Genomic DNA, 26,879 nt, shown 5'->3' on the forward strand with positions numbered 1-26,879 from the left:
GGCAAACTAACAAAACTCCTACATGCAGTGGTGAAATGAGCCTGGATTCCTCTGGAGAGAAATATGTGATCCCCCTTATATTCTGGTGAAACGCAATGCTTCTCCAGTTTTCCAAGAATCAAAAATATGTCTCCATAAATAAAATGTTAACTAGATATTTCGCATCTTGTTTGCACATCGATAAGTTTATGTTAAGCAGAACATTATTCCTTTCCTGCTCAACTTGATTTTTACAATAAATAAATAAATATGCACAGCATACTTGTTATTCTATATCAATTCAGTCCAATAAACTACTTCGGTCCAAAAATATATCCACTAGACACAAAGTTGTTTTCTACTGCTTAATAAAAACCCCTACTTTCAGTAATTAATATTTAAGTAAAGGCATTATGACAGAATTCTGAAAACTAACACTATAAAAGTACATATAGACTGAAAATAACACAATTTACTTTTCTCCTTAACATTTAAGTAGGACGTTTAGAAACACCTGTGCAATATCAGAGACAATGTTTCTTTTTTAATTTAGCGCCTTTCATCCAAGATCTCAATGCTTTTACAACTTCATACATCAGAAAATTCATGAAGCCACCTCTGGAATGGATGGGCTGGCTTTTACAGTGCAAAGCCCACGTTATACTCTGCGATCCAGTGCTATCCGGTACAGTCCATTGCTATTCGAAGCCTGTGTGAATATGTTATTTACCGCGTGAAAGGGTTGTCCAGAAAGGAAATTAAATAAATGAATGTCTGCATTTCTAATAAAAGAAGAGAATTTTGTTTTTAAGAAAATTATGTTATTTCTAAATATTGCAAGCAGGACACCAATAGATATATAAAAGCTCTTTAATCACGTATTTTTATTAAGGGCACAACATCAAGAAAATGCCCCACTCCTTTGCATATAGGGCCTTTGGTGGCAATGGTGACAATGCCTGGTATGCTGCGATTGCTTGTCAGCGCTGGAAAAAAATCGGTACAATTCTTCTGTCATTACGTCATTGGCCAAATCGAACGTATGATGGTGCATACCGCTTTTTCTTTCTCAGCCTGTTCACAATTCGGCATAGATATGGATGAAAGCATATTTAATCTCTTTTAGGGTAGCATTAGCAGTTACTTTTTTAGAACCCAGTGCTAAATCACTGACACTTTAATCGTTTGTTCTGAGGACTGGGAGGATGAAGATGTGGGGGATGATGGAGAAGAAAGGAGTTTGCACGAAAACGGCCGTCCATTGCTGATGGCTTCTCCGTCTCTCCTTCTGGTGAAGCATTTCAAAGTCCATAAATCATAAGAACACCCTTTCATTTTCCATATAAATTGAACTCCTTCTGAACATGGGTTTAGCGCTCTCAACCGTGCTAACATAAATGAAGAACATAGCAGACGACATTGTAGAAAGGTTCTTCTCGATAAAGTATAAAACACAAAGTAACACAGTCTAAAGGAGAGCTTTTACCGAAAGTTTATGTGTACTTTAAAACAATTTTGTTACATCATTCCCCACATATTGCATGAGAAAATTAGCTAAAAAAAACCCCGTATGGATAAGAATACTTTCAAATAACAGGATTTCTACTAAGGACTCCATTATTTTTCAATGATTTCTTAAAGCAGTAATCTGCACACTTTCCTCCGATCATGAAAAAGTCACAAAGGAATGAAGCCTGTTCTGAGGGCTTCATTTTTCCAAGGCTACTGTGGACAAAATCTTGGGAAAAAGGAGCTTTTGATAAGGCCACAGTCTTAAATGAAAAATGTAAAAGTGGTGATGTGAAAATCATGTGTAAGCAACGAAGCTAAAAAGGGATGTGTAATCTTTTTGTAGCATTAGGACAAGGATGCAGTCTGAGATTACATATTCCAAAAACCACATACATAAATAAATGGACTGCAAGATCTTTTGATTCTAATATTTATAGCGTACCCAGATAGTGAAAGATGGCTCTCTTCCAGCTGCACAGCAGAAGGTTGAGGAACTGAGAAGGGAGGAGCTGATTTTAATTTGTTCTTGGTCGCCATTTTCGTAGCTGTTTTAATTCTTTGGAAATATCTGTAGGTTGCTACAGAGGCAGATAAACAAAAAACAAACTACATATTTTGTAAACAAGCATAAACAAAATAAATCGGAGCTTCTGCAGATAATGATGGCAATGTTAATTGTCCCAGATAATATAAACAGTCGTTATTTTTATAACATGGATAGTTTCAAACAAAAATGAGGCAAAAAGAGGAGTCTGTTACAGTCTACAAACCTGAGGAAAAACTTCTAAAAGTCTTCTGTCAAGACAATGAAGATATACTTGAAGCTAGAAAAGTCATTTGCATCGGTTAAAAGGGGTAAATATCCTTCTCTTTTCCTTATGCCTTCGTTTCTCTATATCAAAACACATTAACGGCAGAACAGTTATATTGGTATATGAATTGTATTTCAACAATATTTATAACCATCAGAACTTCTCTCGTTCATATATATTTGAGCGAGAGAAAAACTTTCGAAAATCTGCATAATTTTTTCAACCGCCTACCAATTTTAGATTTAAAACTCTAGAGTTACTGTTAAATTATTGAACTTTCTATAAGCTCCTAGAAATATAATATTAAACTATCAATATCTGAATTAAAAAGAAAATACTTTTTACGTCACATTTTTAAACTGGAAGCTTTATTACTGCAAACGGTAAGCAGATAAATTTCTTAAAAACCTTAGAGCAGCTGAGTAGACCTATCTGTACAGGGTCGCGTTTCAGTGAATGTTGGTCTTTCTTTAGACCAGCGCATTTTCTAACTATTGTCACATGGTTCTCTTCCGAAGGAATTGCTGTCACTGGAAATTCTCCCTAAAATGATATGGAAGAGCACCGGATGTCAAAATCTGCAATAAGCATTAACGGAGCCAATATCTGGAGAAAAGCATTGTTGAAAGCCGTTATATTTACTTGCTATGTACAATTATATAAGAAATCTCTCTATGTACCTCCTCACGTTCCCGATATTTCGCTTTGTGCAGGTTGAATAATTTATCTAGCTACGTTATATCTTCAGTCTATCTTTCATTCATTCACAGTTCTTTGCAAATATTGAAACATGCGGTCACAGGCATCAATGTGAATTCCATATATTGTTATAAATGGAATGTGTGTGTGTGTCTCTCTCTCTCTCCTATATATATATATATGGCAGAGAGAGGGGAGGGGACTATTTTACATCTTTTTTCACAATACAGCGCTACCTACATCTGTTTTGTTTTGTTTTTTTTTATTTCATTCATGTCCACTGACACTGCAACCTTGGCACAGCTGCTGGTTCTGGAATAATTTGGATTGGGTTTCTGAAACCATGCCGCTTACTGCACAAGGCAGACCAGTTTTTGAACGGGCTCGGGCCCCCCGGGGCAGGCACGGTAAGTTTTAACAGAGGACATAAAATAGCAGGAGGAATCAGCGTAAAATAAATAACGGATAATTTGCACAGCAGCCACACAATTAAGAAACTGTTAAGAGACTGCCAGTCAGATCTGTGCCAATAGAGTGACTGTGCTGCCCTCTTAGAAGACAGACGGCAGAATGGGAGCTCGATATTTAATCGTTAAAAATAAAAAGCAAAACAAAAACAGCCGCCCGAAATTGCAGTACTGAGGAAAGAAATATATCTGTTCTCTCCACTAACGATCTGCATTTGACCTAGTCTACCATTCTGGTATCAGAAGAATGGCCCCACTTTCGAAAAGTGTGGGAAGATCTCTGAATCTATACATTTTTAATGCAGGCTCCAAATAAATCTTTAGGTGATTATACTCCATTTTATAGTACAAAATGTATAACTTGATGCCATATGCAGGAAAAGCAGCCACAGTATGGAAACAAATGTCAGAAGAACCAAGGCAGAAGAGTATTGTGTCTCCAGTCTTCCCGACACGTTTCTTTTTCAATCCCAATGTTTAGAGATGGCTACAGAAACTGTTCTTACAAATAACCAATATTTGATTTCTTAATTGGACTTTCCTCCTATTTGTGTCCTATTATATGTAGTCTGTGAATATTGTACCATTGAGTTGTTAGGAAAAAAGATATGAGTCTTTATAATACTAAAAGGAGAACAAAAGCCAAGTCAGGCAGGGCAAACAAAAAAAAAAAGTCTCTACAAGAAAGGGCAACCAATAAAACATGACCGATCATGATCATGTGAAATACAGGTACATATGCAGGACGTGACTAAATTCACACTAGAAATGCCCCAGATCGGTTGGCCGGAGTAAAATTCCACGAAATGTTTGATAGAAGAGCAAGTTAATCACTGAAAGCGGAGCAAGTTTGCAATAAATTAACAGAAGCGAAAATGCTGTGGTCATTGCTGGGAGCAGGGCAGTCAGTGGGGTTCTATTAAGAGTTCATCAATCACACGATGTGCACTCTTCACTCGACAGCGGTTCCTCCTACTCTAGAGCAAGTCTGGGCCAGCTGGGATTCGTCCAGAAATCACAGCCAAAGGAGACAGAAACCGAAGCTCATAATATTACAAACCAGTAGTCAAGGAATAGCTCACAGATCTCTCATGTCCAGCAGTGCAGAAAATCCACAGCAATTTAAACTCTTCTAAGTGACTCAGAAGGATGCGAAAATGACTCTTTATGGTCACAACCAATATCTATCTATTCATCTCACTCCTCCATGAATGTTATTTTAATTAAAGCATTTGAGGAAACAAAATAGACTGTGAGGTAGCAGTTTCTCAGAAAAACATAGAATTAATACATTTTAAATCCCAATTTTTCTAATACTTCTTTCCAATTCTGTACTAGCACGAAACAATTGGAATAAGAGATCCTTGAGATCAGCATAAGTTTAAGAGGAACAAAATGTTAATGTAGGATAGGAATACAGCTTCATAAAAACATATGGGATCTGATTTATCAAAGGAGTTCTCCCGGTCTGTGCCTATGGGGAAAAATGCAATAGACATTTCACATACTCTGAAAAAAATTCCAATGTTTATATGAAGAATACAAGATAAATAAAAATAAGGCAGAGGAATATTACTTCTAGTCTTTGTCCTCGGGATCCTTTGTTCCAATCTGAGTGAGCATTTTAGCTTCTTCCTTTCCTGGCACACTGCCACATCTGATGAAGGACTCTTTGTTTGACGTCTGAAATCAAACCTAAGAAAACCTGCTTGTTGGTCTAATAAAAGGCACAGCATCATACAATCTATTTTGCTTTTATTCAGTAAGAGACCAATACCACTGCAAATCTTCTTTGTCGGTTGAAGCATGCAGAAAATCCGGACATCATCATACAGAATTGTGAAACTATTTGTAGTAAAGATGTTTTGTTTTTTTTATCCAAGAAAGAAGACTAAGGGAAACGTGATAAATATAATTGAAACTGTATTCAGTTTCCGTATATCTTTTAATTTTTTTTAAAGGAAAGCCAATAATTGTATTGACTTATTTTTATAAACCTATTTTGAAATACATCTTTAAAAATAAAAAGTGAACCTGCTTGAGATTGTAGTTTACAGCACTACAAACACTTCATGTAAACATATAAAGTTAAATATAGTTGTGGGTTCACACTCATACTTCATTTAAAATGTATTAAATATGTAACTTACTCTTAAATCTAAATGGCTCGTTCAAGGGCCATTTTGTGTACTTTGATCATGCTTGTAAAATTGTGGATAATAGACTTGTAGTAAAGATGATGCTAGCGCCTGACTACAGTTGCATCATATATCACTGTGCCTTCAGATGTTTCTTAGATATTAAACGACTGTGTCAAAAAAAATAAAATCTGTGTGTGTTTAAACTTCTCAAGTCTGATAATTCTGTTCTACTGAAGATAAGGAATTACCGATGCCTTTTTTTGTTTCCATTAACAACAGATACCTGCTGACTCCTCTGTTTCAGAAAAATCAAATCTCTTAACCTGCTTTACTGCAATAGAATTTGTATCTTAGACAAGGTGGACTGTAGAACTGCAGCCTGGTTTGCGCATGCGCGTTTTCCCTCCCCCTTTCCAGTTCAACGCCATTAAAAATCCGGTTGTGAGTGCTACATGCAGAAGGCCTCGTATTATTTATGAGACATACATTTCGTTCTTTCAGCATATTCACTGTATTCAAATAATGCATTTTCCTTGTAAGCAGGAACTGTACCTCCGCATTCCGTGGACGTCTCCGCCTCCTCTACTTTGACGGACTGTCTACAGACTGAACGTGACAGTTCAAGCGATTTTTCTCCTCCCCACCTCCGTCCCTCCCGCAAATTCCAAAATAATTGAACGGACAAAGCAAGAATCAGTTTCAAGTTTACAACTGGGCCAAACAACTCACCCTCATGGACACACTCACAGTTCCCGCAAAACAAGAGGACACCTATTGATTCCTTTGTTAAACTTGGACACAACGGTTACAATCCCTTTTCCTCTGGTGCTACAATACAAGAGGATACAGTGATTCAACTTTTCAACACATGTTGTTGAATTAGTTACTACTATACTTCTTCTAGGAAAGAATCCAGTGGTTTCCTTTGTGAAAAAAAAATTACATAAATAACAATTACAATTTGAAATAACCTTATCAAAAAAGCAAGCCGTTTTCCAGTTTAGACCAATTAACCTTTATAATACACATACAATGGCAACAGGATGATACACTGAGTGTCTTATACTATCTGTTAATTTTGAACCGATACAAAAATTGCACCAGATTTATGAATTAAAACATTTAATTATTTTCAATGGGGGGAAAACCTAGCAGAACACTAGCACAAACGTTTTATAAAAGAGCCCCGATGAGGCTCATTTATAAACTATTAATGCAGACACTATTGGTTTACTGCCGGCATTAACATTGTCATCATATATACAAAGGGAAGTGGAGAAGTAGCCTAGTGGTTAGAGCAGTGGGCTATAAACCAGGGTTCCAGTCCCGCTGTTGCTCCTTGGGCAAGTCACTTTACCCTCCGTTGCCTCATGTACAAAACTTAGATTACAAACCCTCTGGGGATAGGGAAATACCTACAGTACCTGAATGTAATCTACTTTGAAGCGTTGTAAAAAGTGGAATATAAATCTAAATAAAATCAACACAACTACCTTTAGTGCTTGAAATAGCGCTGTCTTAATAAATGAAGGCTAATAGTGCAACAACTTTACCTCTTGAATGGCATGCTAATTATTCAAATTGTATGCAAATGAAACGGGAGGGGAAGATACACCTCTCTATGCAATCCAATAAGAGCTACAAACACAAATTTGGTCACATTAATGCTCATTTACAAAATCGATGCTAAAGCAGTGTAGTTGGGTACCATTTAGTAATGGCCTGTGCTGAAGCCCAATTTAGCACCCCATCAATTTAATGTTATGGTGAAAATTGTATTTAGGGCAACGGAGGTGCAGATTACAAGGAATCTCGCTAATGTTAGTGCTATTTTTAGCTCTGGCATTGGCCTCCCTCATGTAGATCAGACCATCTGGCCAGTCCGGTTTTCAGGATATCCATAATGCTTAATGTGCATAAGAAAGATTTGCATGCAGTGTCTCCATACTATGCAAATCTATTTCATGCATATGCATTGTGGATATGCTGAAAACCAGACTGGTCAGGTGGTCCAAAGGCTCCTGTTGAAAACCATTGCTGAAGAGGAAAGCTCATTGGGAAAAGCAGGTTTTCCTACCAATTTCGATGATAGAAACCATACAAATTTGTGCCACTTGGACAGTTTTGTAAGATAAACCACAAACTTAAAAACAATCAACTTTTTTCAAGGTGAAAATATTTTATTTCTGCAGGGATGGACAAACTAGGCTAGGCAGACATGATTTATTATTATTTTTAGTTTTATTATTATTATTTTTGTAAATCTGCTTATGCAGCCTGCTTGCTTGGCACACCTTCATTTTAATATTAAAACCAGTAAGTGATGCTATTAGGTCACAAGTGCTCTCCTGTTGTAAACATACCTCACCTAAATTATATCTCATTAGCTCCAATAGTTAAAAAAAAAACCAAATGTCCTTAAGTGTTGAGATGCCTTTTATTTTTCAAGTTTGAGAGTTGCTATACAAAACTGCTACATGGGAAGAGCTTTTTAGGCTTTCCATCTGGCTAGAGACCATTGGAAAAAAAAAAAGTTATTTTCCTAGCATCCTCAAACTTGCATGGCTGGGATTGATGACAACCCTACATCAGGTCCATCTTTTTTTTTTTTTTTTCCTGAAAAGCACACTTGTGTTGCATCTTATTTAATTATGCCTGCTTTGTAAATAGCCTGAGTACTAAATTTTGCAACCAGCCCTATTAGTGCCAAGGTTTGTAAATCAATCTCTATGTATCATAGTTTAGTCTTGTGCAAAAGGCTTTGTGTCCTGCTGCATTGGTGCTACAAGACATGTATCAGCCTGTGAAAACGTATCTAGTGCTACACAGCCTTGAAATTGCAAGTGTGCAGAACCCTAATGTGCAGGACTAATATTTTTGAAAACTAGAGATGTATTATCCCTGAGCAGTGCAACTTCACTAGTACTGTTTTAGCTGATAGGGTGGCTGAATTTGATGCTGCACGCTGAAATAATGAGGTAGGGTAAGTACATTCAAGTGCAATTCCAAAACAATTTGCTTAGAGGCCAGCTCTGAGCCTTCGTGGAACATAACTGATAGATATCAAGAAATTCACCGGTACTGTGGTACTTATTAAACAGACGCTTAGGTTAATTTTGACCTATCATAATAGGCTTCATCTGAATAGCAATTTTGCTAGATGATATGCCTTATGTATAATCATCGGTCAATAGCAAGAGTCAATTTTTTAAATATTTTCTTTTTGCTTAATGTGATGGCGATGGCTTCAGCAACTGCACTAAGCTAAGTTCACTAAATCACATTAAGCAAAAAGAAAATATTTAAAAAATTGACTCTTGCTATTGACCGATGATTATTGATGGCGATGGCTTCTGCGACTGCACTAAGCTAAGTTCACTAAATCACATTAAGCAAAAAGAAAATATTTAAAAAATCAGCTAAAACATTTAAATCAGCTAAAACATTTAAATCAGCTAAAATCACATTAAGCAAAAAGAAAATATTTAAAAAATCAGCTAAAACATCGCTATGGCGATGGCTTCAGCGACTGCACTAAGCTAAGTTCACTAAATCACATTAAGCAAAAAGAAAATATTTAAAAAATTGACTCTTGCTATTGACCGATGATTATACATAAGGCATATCATCTAGCAAAATTGCTATTCAAATGAAGCCTATTATGATAGGTCAAAATTAACCTAAGCGTCTGTTTAATAAGTACCACAGTACCGGTGAATTTCTTGATATTTGACAGAGTGACATTTTCACTGAGTACTTACACTGATACTTTAAATATTGGAGTTCATGTGAGTTCTAGTTGACATAACTGATAGATATCATAAAACATATATTCTCCTGTTTACTCCATTATTTACTCTGATCAAGTTTAATTGTACTTTTAGGTATGTTTTTAACAAAGTGGTTCTCAAACCTGTCCTCAGGGATGCTGAGCCAATCAGATTTTCAATGACATGAATATGCATGAGCTATATATATGCATGCAATGTCTCAACTTTATTGAAATATATTTCATGCATATTCATTGTGTATATAGACTGGCTGGGGGTCTCTGAGGACAGGCGTGCAATAACAGCTACAATGCTAAACCCCAAAATGTAAAAATCACCAATACTTTGAACTAGACAATGATAAGCCTAAACCCTCCCTCTTTTTGTATACATTATCTGCTTATCTTGCATTCTTATCCTATGTAATCCTGTAAAAGACAATTCCCCTCTATCTGTCACACTCCCATAAAAGGAGTCTGACTTCATAGCATCTCTCCCTGACCAGTCAGTTTTTGAAATGGCTGCCATACAACCAGGCAACCACATTGCTAGCCAGCAGCTCAAAGCCCCAGTTTTGTTTCTCTTGGGAGTTGCTGAAAGGAGCACCCCCCATGCACACACGCAATGCACCCCTCATGCACACACACAATATGGAAATTGAGGCTTGGGGTGGGGAAGTGGGCTGCTGAGCCTGAGGGAGAAACTGAAGCTCTCCACTTAGTCTGCTGAGATGTTGGGGGCTGAAAGTAGAGATTGGGACTATGGAAGCAATATTGAGACTGAGGGGGTTTGACTGGGGGCAAGGGGGGTGGTGGTGAGAGTGGGGTTTAGGAGGATGCACTGAGGAAAATAAGGCTTGGTGATGGTAGGAGGTGGCACTGAGGAAAGAGGAGATTGAAAGGGGGAGTGCACCTTCCCAATTTTGGGACTCTCAGATCCTATAATTTATGACAGATATACTTCTGATACATAGGATAATTAAAGCCTAGGGCAAGCGTTTGAATTCCAGCACTGCACTGCATAGCACTGGAAATCAGCCCGTTCTTTACGTTTTTTACTTATTGGGATTTTTCATTATCAGTAATCAATCATTGTTTAAATCAATGTCTAGAAACATTTCTTTATGTGAGGTTACAGAGGATCACCTACCATGAATCAATACAATATATATAAACTTTAGTGTAAGCTCGTCAGGATATCCATTTTGTCAGAGATCCTTGCATCCTTCATCATTTTAGCCATTAAACCATTTTGGGGAAGTCTTGGAGCAGGATTATTCTTGAGATACCGAAGTATGGGTCTTTCTGATTTAGCTCAGTCTGAGCATCATATGCTATGTACTTTTTTAGTTGCAGGCTATGTTATCCTATCCTAATTGGAAGTGTATGTTTCACTGCTCCAATGAAAAGGGTCCACACATTTGAATACTGGCAGTGGCTATATTGTTTATTTATTGTAGTTTGTAGCCTGCTTACTCATCCAAATGTTTGCTCAATATTGTGTCAACATTAAAATACAAAGTTATGAATCATAGCACCGCTTGTAATATAACACATAATATATTAAACAGAAAATAAAATACAAACAAAAACAAAATACATTATAATGGCATAAAAAATTACAGCAAACTCAACAAAAATACACAAGACTTTCCATAGTTTTTTTTTTTTTTAAATAAATGTTATCGTTCCTAAATGACAGTTATTTTTTTCCATAACTTGCAAACCTTTGGTTGCCGTTGTTCTACTGTTGGGCCAGCGCGCCCCTCTTGACTTTGCTCTGACACTTCAGCCTTGCACAGCATTCAGGCCGATTCAGTAAAGTCCGCGGGAGAGCCGACGAACACCCGCTCTCCCGGCGCGCACACCGGCCCCTTGCCGGTGCGCCCAATGCAGTATTCAATTTAGGTGGCATGGTAGAAACGGGGAAAAGGAGGCGCTAGGGACACTAGCGCGTCCCTAGCGCCTCCTTTTTGACAGGAGCGGCGGCTGTCAGCGGGTTTGACAGCCGACGCTCAATTTTGCCGGCGTCTGTTCTCGAGCCTGCTGACAGCTACGGGCTTGGAAACCGGATGCCGGCAAAATTGAGCGTCCAGTTTTCGGCCCGACAGCCACGGGCCGAATTTAAATTTTTTTTTTTTTTTTTACTTTTTTTACTCTTCGGGACCTCTGACTTAATATCACCATGAATTTCTGAAAGTAAAATGTGCAGCTTGGCTGTATCCCGCGTGCATACCTAATAGCGCCCTCAACATGCATTTGCATGTTGAGGGCGCTATTAGGTGCTGGGGGTTGGACACGCGTTTTCCTCCCCTTACTGAATAAGAGTTAAGGGAAAAGACATGTCGAGTAGCAGGCTAACAGTGCACTCCGTAACTTCAGTGCAAAATGTTGATACATCAGCCAGACAATATTTTAGAAAACTAGCCCCAATAAACACTAGTTAAAAAAATATAAAGAAAACTAGTATCTAATTCCCAATAGGATTATAAACTTTTTCTGCCATCATATTTCGTATTAGCTGGAGCATAAAAAAAAAGGATACAGAGGGCCTTATTTAACAGGGGATTTTCCCAAAAGTACCAAATGAGAGACTAACCCTAGAGAGATCAATTCCAAAATTATTCAGGAAAGTTGAACATTTTATGAAAGCTGTAAAACTTAGTGCTGTTCTTTGTAAGTGCTGAAGGTATTGTTCTACCTCGCCGCTTCCTACTAAGTATAAACAAAGACTGTATTATCAAGGGAGAAGGTCAGCCCATTAGCCAGGCTTTCACTAAGAGGATGAGAAGCAGCAGCAGCAGATCCATTAACTGTAGCCAGAAGGAAAAAAGGACAGGCCTCGGATTGCAAAGCATTTAACCCTGATACTCTGGCGAGATAACGTCAAGAAAACATCTGAAAGAACAGATCTCTGCATTACGTTTTCAGTTCCCCCCAAACAAAATCAAACCCCAAAACAACCCAATCAAATTCCAATAGCTCGAGGCAATAAACTATATTCTTTCTGTAGGTTAGATTTTAAACTGCTTCTAATCAGATTCTTATTTTAATTGGATTGATATAGTAGGAGATCAAAAGCTAACAAATGCTACGGTTGCATGAAAAGTTTCTCTCGTTAAAAAGTTTTCTAAATTTATATTTGGGAAGCTACATGAGTTTATGCGTAGTCATAGATCATGAACGGCCGTCCAAATAAATCAGTATTTGAGTTCGTACCGCAAACAAACTGCAGTTAGATATTTTTATTATTACTATTTTCTAAAACGATATCAAGATTCCCATGGCCTTCTGTGTGCTCTGATAGAAATCGTACAGAGGGAACTGGTACAATGAGCGATCGATTGGATTATGAAGTTTCTTGATCAGGTGCCTCCGGTGCGCCTAGTTTGCTTGCGAGCAACAGTGAATTCCTTTTCCCGATCTCTCATTTGGTCCCGATCTCTCATTTGGTACTTTTCCCATGATCAGGATGCTACAGGTTCCGGCTCCCCTGCGTGCACCGCTGCGTTGGGATCCCGAAGGAGCATAGGGCGGCACCCCAGTTCCTGGCCCGCGTCCTCCTCGGTGCCTTACCTTGTCAAGAGAGGGTTTTGCATTTTATTTTTTTTTGTGTGACGACAGTTAGATTTGGAGTCGTTCAGACCTGATGGCTTCTCAGACCCCCCCCCCCCCCCCACCCGATGCCTCCTGCTTCCCTTAGAAAGTTTAAGTCCGGTCAACGGCGGGGCCGGCAGGAGAGCCGGCGCTGAGCCTCCTCGGCGGAACTGTGATTGGCCGGCCAAGACCACGTGAGCCCCCCTCGTTCTCCGCTCTGTAATATTTACTTCCTCAGCCATGGAACTGAATAGGAGGGAGAGAGCAGGTAAAGGGCCGGCGCTGACTGGTCCGGCGCAGTCGCTTTAGTGCAACCTGTGCTTCGCTACAGAACCGACAAAGCCAAAAAAAAAAAAAAAAAGAGAGAGACAATCGCTGGACATGAATTCCTATCTAGACTACATCTCTTGTGGCGATGTTTTGACTCTCTCTCCCAAGTGTTGCCGAGCAGAGCAACGAGGGGTTTCCCTGCAGTCCGGCCCTAGGAGAGGATCGGAAATACCTTATGCAGGAAACTTGGCAGTGGGCGCGCCTGGTCCTTCCCTTCAGCAGATTTCTCCTCATGCAGGAGCGGCGCCGCTTCCCCCAGGTACCCTCGACACTCCTGGTGATTCAAGTTCCGCCGCGGAACACAACCTCTTCGCTCCGAATTCCGCCTATGAATTGTCCTACGGAAATAATAATCAGGAGGATAGCGGCGAGCACGCTCAGCTTTCCACGGCTGGGTATTCGGGAAATGGAGCTTTCACTCTCAGTGGACACCTTGATTGCAGTACCTTTGGAGACCAAACACACTTCCCACAGTGTAACAAAGAACAGCCTGACTTTTATCCGTGGAGTTTTCAGAATTTTTCTCCGTCCCCGGGTACCTATCCCATACAAAACTCCCCAGCCTCAGGAACGCAAACAGCAGCAAACACTTTCGACTGGATGAAAGTGAAAAGAAATCCACCAAAGAAAAGTAAGTCTAATCTCCGAGAAAGTCAAAACGAAACTGCCCTACATGGCTGGAGCACAAACAGAAACTTACCTGGATGCAAGTGGTAATAACTGAAGTAATTAATGTATTTGGAAGTATCTGGTGACTTATGATCTAAAATGAAAGCACTGGTTTTACATCTTCCTATAGGTTAGGATACCTTTTCTGAAATGTGTTGTTTTATTATCCTAACTTTTGGAAACGTAAGTAAAATAGATTAGCTTGCTGGTCATCTCACCATGAATTTATACCACAAAATGTTTCTTTAGAGCAAATATGGTTATAGCAATATTTGTGCATAGTTTCTGATGTAACACACTCGCTCAAATCTAGTTTACTGCCTAATGCGTTTTAAAAAGGATTCACTGTATTTGGTTGAACACATTACAAATATTTTTTAAAGCTGCTGATAATTAACAACTTTTTTGTTTGTTTGTTTTTCAGACAAACTGTCTGAATATGGAGTACTAAGTCCTTCCAGTACCATGCGTACAAATTTTACCACCAAGCAACTGACAGAACTGGAGAAGGAGTTTCATTTCAATAAATATCTAACCCGAGCACGACGAATAGAGATCGCAAACTCCCTTCAGCTTAATGATACTCAGGTGAAAATATGGTTCCAAAACAGAAGAATGAAACAGAAGAAAAGGGAACGAGAAGGGATGCTGTCTAATTCTTCGCGTGTAGGCTGCCTTCCAATCTCCCTCTCCGGACTAAATTCCCCAAAGCTAGTAAAGTCCGCAGAACCCCCTTCTCCTTCCAAAGACAACCCCAAGCTTTCTTCTAGTGCTGCTACATAAGGGAGCCCGATTCAGACTTTTCACATGCAACAGAATTATAGAAAACCAAAGAAGACTGAAAGGACTGTAGTGCAGTGAAAATATGTCAGACAGGCCAAGGATGCAAAATGTTGCACTAACTTGAACTTTCTATGTACTTTTGCTTGTATGTCTGTTATATATAAACACACACACATTATTTTGCTGCTTTTTAAAAAAATACTAATTGGTGAAACCAATGCTTTAATTAACTAGTTTACATTCGACTTATTATGTATACCTGCGGAACGCATATAGCTGCTAATTTCCCGATTGGCCTTATCTGTAATGGTCTCTTTTGAAAAGGAACCGCTTTATAACCAACTGTGGATGTGGGCAGACTATCCCCCAAAGTTAATTTTGTACCATTCCACTTTTTTTTTTTTTTTAATAAGAAAGTAAGGAACAAACTTACTGTTGGTTCTAAAGTTGGGGTGCGGTGTTGGGGGAGGGGGGAGACTTGTATTTCAAACACTGGACACACGCTGTGCATGTGTCATAAATTTAAAAGGTTAAGAAAACTATAAACCCTTAATGCTTTCGCTACAACAAGATGCTAAATTACAGAAATGTGTTTGTTTATTGTTATAGACTGACCAAAGAGGATATATTGTACTGTTAGTAGCCGAGATGCACTTGCACTAAAAGGACTTTAAGTTGCTTATAGGTGCCTGAGATGTTATGGTCATTCAGGTAGTACTCGAACATTCAGGGATTAATTGAACCTTTAATTTCTAATTGTAGTTGTATTATTATTATTAATTATATTTTGAATAAGAACGAGGCCTGCTTTAAATGACTCAAAGATTTTACCCAGTGTCACAGCATGTACTTGTTTTTTGTAATAAAGATTAAAAATCTTCCCCCAGGGCTCATGGAGTGTTTGTGTGAGCCCTGTAGCCATCAAGCGGAAGTCCTCAGGAAAGTTTTAAAAGCAAATATTTGCATTTTCTTGTCGTTCTGTCTTAAACCGTTTTCCTTAGGGGCCATATCCCTAGGTGACAGTTACTTCACTTGATGTGAAGAGTCTTCGCTAATGCGAAACAGAATAATCTCTCTTGACCTTAGGTTAATTTTTAAAAGGTTGAATGAAAGTCAAATGCCAAGTGCTGAGTCCTGTCAAGTAACGTTAGCCTAAAAAAAGAGAGCACAAAGTTTGCAAGCAGAGTTGGATTTTACTCTCATGGAGGTGCATGAAAAAGGGAAGCTCCACATCAAACAGACTTGAGCATTATGAATTGAATTCTCACTTTGAGAGTCAAGAATGACAAAAGACTAATTAAATCAATGGAACACGTGGCTATTTAATTCACAGAAGTTCAGAGGCTGATCCTACTTTGAAACTATACCCAACAGTCCATAGTTAATGAAGCACCTTCTGAGTTTATTGTATCATGAAATAAGCCATCACCTAATCATCTTACAAATGCCTTTAAAAATCTTTTGAGACAGGTGATCCCAGTGGCTTTTTGTTTTTTATTGTCAATATTATTCGATAAAAAAAACGTTGCCATAAGCACAACATAAGCTATAATGAAAATACATAACTTAATTTTAAACATTGCTCCATAAAATATTTTTTCAAAACAGAGGAACAAAATTAAATTAAATCTAAATTGACACATATCTAGAAATGTCGAGTCTTCAAGGAATACTATAGGTAAATGGCAATGGTAAATTAAAGTAAAAGAAACTAGTAAACAAAAATGCTTATGAACTTATTTCCAACAGAATTCGTATACGTTTCATCATCTGATCTTAAATCAATGCCGATTACCTGTGTGGCATTCCTCTTTTGTCTGGCGGTACTGACAGGTATAATTGCCTCTGGTAACCCTTCTCCCCTCCCTCCCGGCCCCCTGCCCAGGTCTTTGAAATTGTAACGTCACATTTTTAAAAAACTTTGAATTTTGCCACAATGTCGCTAACTTCATAAATCTCACGAACCTTTATTAGAACAACACTATAGAACAGTAATGTTCAGGCTACAGGGATAACACGCAAACAACCAAAGGCAATTCACATACGTTCAGATAACTGCACCTACTGCTTTCCCTCTCCTGGCCTGCTGATGAGAGTAAATGAACGTTTTAGAAACAATGTCACATTATGTTATGAACTAAACTTGGTGCATATATTCCTATGCATTACTCCCTCTGGTTTGGCAGCAGGGACCCCGACGGGACAGTTCCCGGCTCACCCAATGCCTCTCACTGACAATCAAGGTCACTGAGAGTTCAAACCAGCCAGCAGATAATGAGGAGCGGAGACCCTACCTGGAATAAGATTCTCTTCCTCAAACTCAAAAGTTCATATTGCTGAGAGCACAACAAAGTCGTTTTTCCAAACCCTGCATTTCCCTCTTTTTTTTTTTTTTTTTTAAAGATGTGTTTGTACAACATCCGAAGAACTAATGCAAAATAAAGGAATAGTAGGACCAATTTATAATCTACAAATTCACTGTTATCCTCTCTCCATGTGACTGCAAGCTATTTTAGTTTGAGCAGTGGTTGGTAATCTCTAAAAGATCTAAAATATCATAAGGTAATGAAGCTAACTGTGTTTTTAAAATGACACAGTTTTCAATTATTTCAATCTAGAACTTGTAGGCATGACTCAATCATTGATATTGGTTACCAGAACATTTTTTATTTTTGCTATCACCCATTTTTTGTTTACTACTATACGTTGCTTTTGTGTGGACAATGAGTACTAAACAGAAGAGCTCATGTAGGCTGTTGGGTCCTTAATGTACCATGTGGAACAAATGACTTAACTGAGAGATAAAAAAGAGGACTAAGGACACAACATTATGTAAAAATAACTTATGTTGTGAGCTGCATTGCTAAATTTTACATTGGTATATAAATTGGTATATGTGAAGTTACTAAAGCACAGGGGTAAAAGGTTGGGCTGGGAGAAAAAACTGGCTTGTCCACAGGGACCTACAGAAAACAAAAAGGGGATCCTAATTTAGGGAAAGAATCAAACAAACAAAAACTATGCTCAAGAAAATGAAAAATACAGTACAAGGCTATATTTTGTAAGGAAAACAATTGCATGCAAAGACGTGTCAACAAGCTCTGGATGTGAATGGAATTAAACTAGCCACCCCACCCAAGCAAAACACTATTTTTTATTTCAGCCTTGCATGACTTCAGCATTATGTTTAGATTTTGTAGTATGCTGTGCATTATTTGTGAAAAGTAATGGTTCCTTCTTATAAAAAAAATTGGAAGAAAATATTATTTCAGCATCAGACTCCACGCCACAGTGCTCAGCCCTGATATTCTTTTAATATATTACTGGAGAGGTACGTACGTAGCATTGCTTTTATGAAGTCACACCTGGAAACCAATATAATTGGATCAATGGATCACTGGCTCACCCAGGAAAAAAATGAAACGCACATGAACAACATGCAAACTTTAACACTTCTGCCAGTGATAAGGCAGTGACAATATTAGCAATGTTTGAAATTACTGTAAATCATTTTTACTGCTCCCTAAGGTATTAATTGATGATGATCTGAATGCCAATGGATCCTGGTATACAAGCTTCTAGAAAAAGAGGTCATGATATGAGGCTCAGAAGGGATGAATGTAGGAGTAAAATTAGAAAGTTTGTGTAAAGGCCAATCAAAGAGGACAGAGAAAATAAAGGCACCACCACTAGGAACTTCCTTTTTCTCAGCTGGGATAGAAAGCATGCACAGAGGGTAAAAATACATGCCGTATTACATTGCCCAAGTACTGTTACCTGTACATATGCTGAACAATGTTTTGAATCATGTTTTACATGTGTATACATATGTTTGCTTATGGAAAATATTCAGAAAAGTGCTATTTCTGCATCTTATGAGAAAACATTTTTCTATTGTATTTTATCTTTAATTAGAGTTATTAAGGCATCATTTTTTTCAGTAGCATACTGAAAGTACACCGTAAGGAAATGAAATCAATCAATAAATGTCCCAAAGAGGCAGTGAAAATATGGCTTTTAAAGTGTGACCAATACATGGATATCACAAAAGATATATATATTATTGGAAGAGCATGTAAAAAAAAAGGCAGGCAAAAAAAAAAAAAGGCAACTATACATGTAGACTCACTGCTCCAACCTTCCTACCTTCTCCCCAGGACTGCATCATCTCTCAAACTCACACTGAATATGTACATATTTGTAGGCATGGTGCTTCGTGGGTGGAGGAGTTAACAAAAGCTGCTGAAGAAGGGGATATGGAAATGGTTGGTGCATACAAGTATTCTCTTTCTCTTTAAGGGGACAGCATTTTGTATACATTACAGGCAGAGTGCTGAAAGCACAGAATCAAGGCATCATCCACCTCATACAGTTGAGGAGCTGAGAGTAGATGTGGAGCTGGAGGAATTTAATTGTACAGTGAGTTTCTGGCTAGCACCCAGTGTGGTAGCAGAGACCAGGTACGGAGAGAAGTGGTGCTTCTCCAGCAAAGCAGGAGAGTTTAGCACAAGAGAGTAAAAAGGCTTAGGGGAGGAGGGGCAAAGGATTTCATTCTGCAGGGCAAAAGGGAGAAAAATTTGGCACCATAAATCTCATTTTAAGAAGGCAGCTTTGCTTTAGGGCTCAGCTAGTAATCTTCCAAGTTCTTCAATAGCACCAGCAGTAGCAGTAGCTCAGCAGCATCCAATGCCTTGGAGTCATCCCGAATGTCAAGGTCCCGAGCATTGTGTTCTCACCCCTCAAGTACTGATGTTACAAGAAAAATATATGGAAGCACAGTCCCACTGATATACTGTCTCCTCTTGAAAGGAACCCAAGGGGACATAAGACCAAGCAGAAATGTGAGTGTTCTATTCAAAACTGGAGAGAATGGTGAGGGTATCAAAAACCACCAATTGGATTCTTGCATTCCATACCTTAGCTAGCCTGAATTGCAAAATGTATTCTAGTGAGGGTTACTCTGATATAATTATTCAAGTTCATAAAGATTTTGCAGACTGAATGGCTGAATTATGATGAGAAGTATAGAAGGATGGAGGAGAACAAACACCACTCCTGGGATCACAAATATATTTATTTGAAGTTAGAAGAGATAAAGCACAAATCACAGGAAGTTTCCTTTCATGGCAACTTTCAACAACCTTCTGTTTGGCCCAGCACTGTCAGAGGCTGGTGCAAGGGTCTGTAGTGCCCTAGGCAGACCAGTGTAACACTACCCCCCCAAACCCACCGACTGTGCACTCTGCCCAAGGCGACCTCCTAGTCCCACCTAATGGACACACTAGCCCTGACTGTAGAAATAGTGCAGATGCAACTGTCAAAGTCCAAAAGTGCCTCTCTGGAAATACTAAGGACATATTAGCTTTTTAAGAACTCCTCATGCATCTTTGACACTTGCACAGAGCAAACTTGTTTGCTCTGAAGGAAGGGCTAATCACCTAGCTCTAAAATGTCCCAGAAGGGGGATGGTAAAACCCAAGGCCCTGATTTATTGACCAAGACTTACTGCCTAGACATATTTTTAAGAGGCTTTCCTAATTTCACTGATGCAGGACCCTCTTTGAGGGTTTCACCCATAGCTTTAAAATTCCATACCAGGCTCACCTCCATGAGTCATTGTCAAGGAATAATCTGTTTGCAGTGTGTGTATATGTGATAAGCTGCACTAGGCATAGTGCACATATGTAGTGCACATAAGCACAGCTACTTACTTGCTTATTTAGCACTGATTTTTTTGTGCACCCAAACTACCTCCGATGCAAGAAGGATTTTAGTGCACAAAAATGTGTACTAAATACTAAATAAGAAGTACAATTGTTTGAAAAAAACAAACCTGGCATAGATTTATGCCAGGCCATAGACCCTTTCCATGGTAGGCCTTTTCCCACAAGCTGGTATTACCTGTGGGTATAGCCCCTAAGAAGGAGTCAGACAAATTCTGCTTACTAACTAACCTGGCCTATCCAGTTGGAGGGTCCATAATGATTTTATGCTCCAAGAAGCTTGTTCTATATAGTACATACTGTTCGATAGCACAGTAATATTGGTGAAGGAATGCGGTTATGGTACACTAATAGTGAGGACTGACCCTGAGTCAGCTTTTCGGCTACTCCCAAAACATTCTGAATGCTTCCCATTTCTTAGTTTTCATTTTCAGGGGCAGTTTCCTTTTTTTTTTTTTGACCTTGTTCATTTGTACCTATTTTAAAGTGTTCAGCACATCACGAAAGGGCATAGCTCTGGTTTGAGGGAACAACAGTATTGGGCGTTTGTTGAATAATTTCCTTTTCCTGGGCCCTGCTGGGCAAGTTCATTTCAGAGCTTCCATCTGTTGGCCATGGAATTTGGTGTCCAATTTTGTCCTTGGCCAATGGAAGACTCTAATAAAACTTAATCTTTTGGGGGATTAAGCTAGATTTGGGTGACTTAGTATTCAGTCTACTAACTGAGAAGCTACAGAAACAGAGAGCGCTGATTATGACATTGCATTCAGCAAAGAAATTAACTCTGCAATTAATGCAGTCATTAGTTGACTGCTTCAGCTTTGCATGTAGAGAGATCCTGATAAGGCAAATATACCTGTGCAGGAGAGCAGCAGCAACCACAGGTGAAGACACCATTTCATACAAGCAAATGCAGGGTAACCTCATTGTATGGTTTTAATTTCTAAGGCATTTCAGCAGGGTATCACCATGTCAGGCCCCTCCAATTTTTAGATGTGAATTAGATCTCTTCTCAGATGTTTCTATGGTAATGGTTTTGGAGTTTACTATCATGGTTCCTGCTGAACTGCACCATTGCTTGATACCTGAATTAATACAGGCACCACCATAAACATCACCTTCCTAGAATTATTCACTATTGTAGTGGTGGTTTTGGCTGTTTGGGGTGAGAAGCTGCAAAGCAAAAAAGTAGTGCTCTGGTGTTATAACATGGAAGTGGTAGGCATCATACACAGACAGTTCTCCAAGTCAGAAGCAACATGAACAATGCAATGAAACACTGTTTCCAAATGTAATGTTATTTCAAAATTCATTGGATTTTTCCTTTCATTTTGAAATGCATCCTCTGCCGTCGCTGCCACCATTGCTGCCATCAAACCCCCACCCCCCACCCAAGCACTTCCACACTAAAAATAATGAATCTCCTGGGCCTTCCCCAATCCTTCACTCTCCCTGTCCCCATCTTACCCCATCAGATATAGTCCTAACACAAAATGGCACTAACTTCAGGGCTGGCACGAGCCATTTTGAATCACTTGTGATCCATTTTGACTTATTCAACATAACAGACGGAGTAAGATAGGAAGAGGGAGAGTGGGGGGTAAAGGAAGCCTGGGGAGGAAATTTTTTTATTGCAGCAGCGCTGGGGTGGGGGATCAGGTTTTCTATTTATTTTGTTTCAGTTAAACATAAAGAAACAAAAACACCCCCCATTAAATGAAACAGAAAACAAATATAACCCCCCCAAAATGAAAACAAAAAAAACAAAACAAAACTACATTTTACCAGTGCGATCCTTATCTTGTTGTAGACCTTCTGAAAGAGAAAGTGCTTAAGAGAAATTTAGCTTAAGGCTAAATATGACAATCTAGTCTAGGTTTATTCTTTCTCATTTTAAATGGTTTTGATTTAGAATGGCATCTGAAGCAGAAAAATTTTTTTTCTTGTGCTGGCAAATCTTTGGCAATTTAGGAGCAGGCAGTGTGGACCCACTAGGCAACTCTGTGTCTACATCCACATGGGCTGTTTATAAGCGAGGGTTCAAGAAGATTAGTGCCTATTACGGCCAAATGGATCAAGGCCTTACCAAGTCCAGAAGAACCTCTTAGTAAATTACATCCTATATTCAAAAGACGTAAGTCAGCTTATCTAGAAGGATTTTGGCTTTGCAGCTCATGTTTCTCAAAACAATTTGGTTGGGGCAACGCCATACAGAGATTTGTGATGAGAAAGCCCATGCAATGTGAGCCACAAGACTGTAGACAGAGGATTACTCATATTTATCATGACTTTAGCACATGTTGCCTCAGGTATGTAGCTCATTATCTGATGTATTCCTGTTCATTTTAGCCATTTCCCTGGTATTTTTTGGGGTGCTTCACACAGGTCAGGTAATTGCCCCATCCTATCAGAACCCAGACTACTATGGCTTTTCAGATCACAAGGTAGTCCTATGGAGTAGTATAATCCAGCTGAAAAAGGAAGTGGGATGACTGAAATCACTACCATGGAATATGACCCGGTAGTTAGGTCAGAGCAGTGTAAAGTAAAGGAATGTACCACCTGTGCCACAGCACCCTCACTAGAAGCTGCTGTATTGGTTTGTTCCTGCTTGCATAAAAGCAAGTGACCCCTAGAGTCTGGATTTTCAGTTTGGATTTAGAATGACAAGAGACCGAGAGAGCACAAGACCAAGAGAGCATGAGACTGAGAGAACATGAGCCTGAGGGAACACGAGACTGAGCGAGCGGTGACCGAGCGAGCGGTGACCGAACGAGCGGTGACCGCGCGAACAGTGACCGCGCGAACAGTGACCGCGTGACCGACAAACAAAAAACACAAAATAGGGAGCAAGGGAACAGAGAGCAAGGGAACGGAGAGCAAGGGAACGGATTGCAAGGGAATGGAGAGCAAGGGAACGGAGAGCAAGAGAATGAGGAGCGAGGGAGCGGAAAGCGAGGGAGTGGAAAGCAAGGGAGCAGGAAGCAAGGGAACGAGGAGTGAGGGAGCGGAAAGCGAGGGAGCGGGGAGAACAGGAACCCGGGAAGCAACAAATGAAAGACAAGACAAACGAGCAACAACAAAGAACAACACAAACAAGCAAAGAGAGAGCCAACATCACAAATAAGACAAAAACCACAAGAAACACCAAGAAGACCTGGGGAAGGGAACCCAGGGCGGGCAAACAAAACCAGCAAAACCAGGTGGGGTGCAGGTGCCTCCTGCAGGTCGTAAAAAATCCAGACAGCTGCAGGTCTTAAAACCCCCAAACTGGCAAACAGGACAAAGTCTGGATGCAGGCGCCTCCTGTGAGTCGTAAAAAATCCAGACAGCTGGCGCCTCCAGCAGGTCATATACACAAAGTCCTGAAAAAAATATTTCAGTCCATAACCAGTCCAAGAACACAGACAAGACTCAGGAACAAGGTAGAACACGTTACCGGACACATGGCCTTGCATACTGTTTTTAACGGCCTAAAAGGCCTTGCATTCTGTTACCTAACGGGGTGTTTAGTGTGTCCTTGGGCCTCAGCCCGACCCCAGATGGATCCAGGACCGAACTGAGGGATGGCGACGTGTCCCAGGATGGCAGAACACGGTCTTACCCTCTGCCGGGCCTGCAAGCTCCTAGCGCCAACAACATGATGATGTTGGTAAGAGAACGGTCCTCCGACCGTTCCGAGCACTTTCGGACCTGCCGTTTGGATCAGCATGGAGCAGCAGGCCATATTCTTGCGAACAACACATTGTGGTCACTAGCATATAATTCACTTTCACTATTACATTGCACCTCTGTCACTAATATACAATTCATCCTTATTAAGGCTGCATTCTGGCAGATTATTTTTCTTATTGTTTTTCGAATATTTAGTTTTAAAAATACATCATTACAGTTTGTTCAATATTTGGCATGATTATATCAGAAATATATCAACACATTTTTTTGAATCGCTTGCAGTAGGTGGAACCATTAGTGAATGGAACCAACAGATGTTTAAGCAATACTTACTTCATATAAGGTGTGTCATTTTCACATTCCAAGTTAAACAATTTTTTCATTCTTTCTCCTGTTTTTTGAACACATTCAAATTAGTGTTATGACTTTTACAGATATGTCTATACTGCGGATGACATTTTGAATTCCATTGTGACTCTATCAATGTTTTCAAATTCAAGGTATTAAAAATATTTTGTTTTTTGAATAATTTATATATATATAGGTCTCTTATGAATATTTATGATGTTACTCATATGCTCCTTTCCCAACATACGTGATCTGTTTTATGCTATATCTGTTCTATCATTGTGTTTTTATGTGAGGTTCTTAATCTTTGTTTTTATTCAATTATTTTTAATTGTATGTAAGTAATTAGTCTGTTTTTTAGTTATCATTTTAATCATTTTATGATTTTTTATGTATTTATGATTTATTCTATTTATATATGTTTACTTGTAGCCCCTGAGGCAGCCACTGGAATGTGGCAAAACTCGGCCTGAGTCGGGCATTTTTAATGAACACGTCTCCACCCAATAAAGATTTGGCAAAGATTTCCTTGGGCATCTATTTCTTTGTTGTTTCCTCACCAGGGTTGTTGAAGACATGACTCCAAGGCTGATGCAATGGCATCAGAAACGAAACGAGGAACTTGATGAAGTCCAGACGAGACGAGAAGCTGGGCAGGAAGACATTGGCACTGACTCTCAGGGCGCCCTACTCAGCCCACCTTCACGGGTGGACCCAATGGGCTGGTCGCGGATCACCCTGTTCCACTGCGCGCCCTACACAGCCCGAGGAGGCTGGTCATGGACCATGCAGAGAGCGGAACAAGCGCAGGAGAGGATCCAGTCGAGGTGGGACTCCGACGACGAAGCCGATGTCATCTGAAGCACCACAAAGGCTGGCAGGACAAGACGACTCAGGAGCACAGGACACCAGTCCATTGCCGGCATCTCCCATGACGGCGACCTGTCACCTGGAGATCCACGACCGGCAGAACAGAAGGCTCCGGAGCAAGAATGAACACCAAGGAGAGCTAGAACACCAGGAAGCGAGACATCAGGAGATGAGACACCAGGACACCTGGACGGGGACCTCAGGCAATGAAGACATGGCATGACGAGACAACAAGACGAGACGAGGAGCTCCACGAAGTAGACAGAAGACCTGATGGAGCTTTGGCAGGCAGGAGCCTCCAGGACTGAAGTAACTCCGATGCAAGGCGACGAGCAATTTTGCAAGACCAGCCCTTTTATAGGGTTGCAACAGGAAACAGTCACTAGGAAGGGCCCAGGGCATATCAGGCCGTGGGCCCTTTAAGTGTAGAAGAGAGGCGCGGCTGCGCACCTAGGAGCAGGACGGAAGCTGTGCAGGACCGTGGACAGCAGTCCTGCACTGACGTCAGCATCAGAAGCAGCAGGGCTGGGCCTGGACGCAGCCCCCGATGACGGCGGCGGCTCCAGCCGCTGCAGGAGGCCCCAAGGGCGGCTCCAGCTGCTAATCCAGCCCAGGGCTTGCGGCCTTCAACCCCGGAGGATGATGAAGACGTCGGTGGCAGCTCCGTGCCGCAATGAAGGGCAGAGAAGGCCGCGGTGAAGGCAAGACACAGGGGCGGCCTCTGAGCCGCAAAAGAGCACAAGGTCCGCGGCTCTGGCCGTGCGGGAGGGCCGACATCGGCGGCATCGTGCCGCGAAGGGAGAGGCAGTAAAAAGGTAAAGTGCCTGCTCACGGGGATTAGCTCCGCGGGCAGTGTTCATAACAGCAAGAGAGAAGGAGAGGAGAAAATTCAGGTACAAGAGAGAAGGAGAGGAGAAAATTGGATAATTCAAGGGCAAGCAGTGGATCCCAGATATTTCAAGGAGAGTCCATATGGGAAGGAGTACCCATTCCAGTTTACCCAGGGAGGCTTCATATTCTATCTAAGGATGAAGAAGAGACCCTGAGGGATAGCTCAAGGTCTCAGAGAATCACAGAGTCTTAGATTTACAATTTTGAATTGCTTTATGTATATTATCTGAGAAAGGCTTGTATGAAAGTGTGAAATTTTCATGTTTGAACTATTTTTGCAGTAAAGTTTATGTTGGGACACCATTAGAGTGTCCAGATCCTTTATTGGGATTCTGTGGAAGACTATACAGTTAATGCCTAGGGCCCAAGTGATTTACTCATCTCCCTATGGAGAACCCTTCAACCAAAAAAAAAGAAAAGAAAGGCACAGTACTATCAGGGACTTAGTCGTGGTATTGAGTCCAATGACTCTGAACATTACCTGGGTGAGTGATACATATTTAAAAACTTGGAGAAAATGTATTTATTGCTAATAACAAATCAAAATATGTTCTAATGTAACATTTAAATAAAAGCTTAAGTTGCTGTAAAAGCTTTGGGTAGATTTTAAGAGG

At 40.0% G+C, this 26,879-nt stretch overlaps 1 protein-coding gene and 1 long non-coding RNA gene across 3 annotated transcripts; one reads left to right on the forward strand and one right to left on the reverse strand.

Moving 5' to 3' along the window:
* Positions 1-1,230: 1,230 nt before the first annotated feature.
* On the reverse strand, positions 1,231-13,035 carry LOC115093707. Of its 2 annotated transcripts, XR_003857384.1 has the most exons (7): positions 12,956-13,035; positions 6,340-6,438; positions 5,046-5,164; positions 2,712-2,846; positions 2,262-2,383; positions 1,934-2,069; positions 1,231-1,367 (listed from the first exon to the last, which is right to left on the reverse strand). It is a non-coding gene; the product is annotated as an uncharacterized LOC115093707 (long non-coding RNA). The 2 variants fall into 2 exon arrangements; XR_003857385.1 differs by lacking the exon at positions 5,046-5,164.
* A 49-nt stretch (positions 13,036-13,084) lies between these two features.
* Positions 13,085-15,624, forward strand: HOXD1 (homeobox D1). Its single transcript, XM_029605867.1, has 2 exons — positions 13,085-13,937; positions 14,400-15,624. Exons 1-2 carry the CDS (start codon positions 13,358-13,360, stop codon positions 14,756-14,758), a joined length of 939 nt encoding a protein of 312 aa, XP_029461727.1. The 5' UTR covers positions 13,085-13,357; the 3' UTR covers positions 14,759-15,624.
* Positions 15,625-26,879: the final 11,255 nt, after the last annotated feature.

This window comes from Rhinatrema bivittatum, chromosome 6 (genome assembly GCF_901001135.1).
Source record: "Rhinatrema bivittatum chromosome 6, aRhiBiv1.1, whole genome shotgun sequence".
Classification (NCBI taxonomy): Eukaryota; Metazoa; Chordata; class Amphibia; order Gymnophiona; family Rhinatrematidae; genus Rhinatrema; species Rhinatrema bivittatum.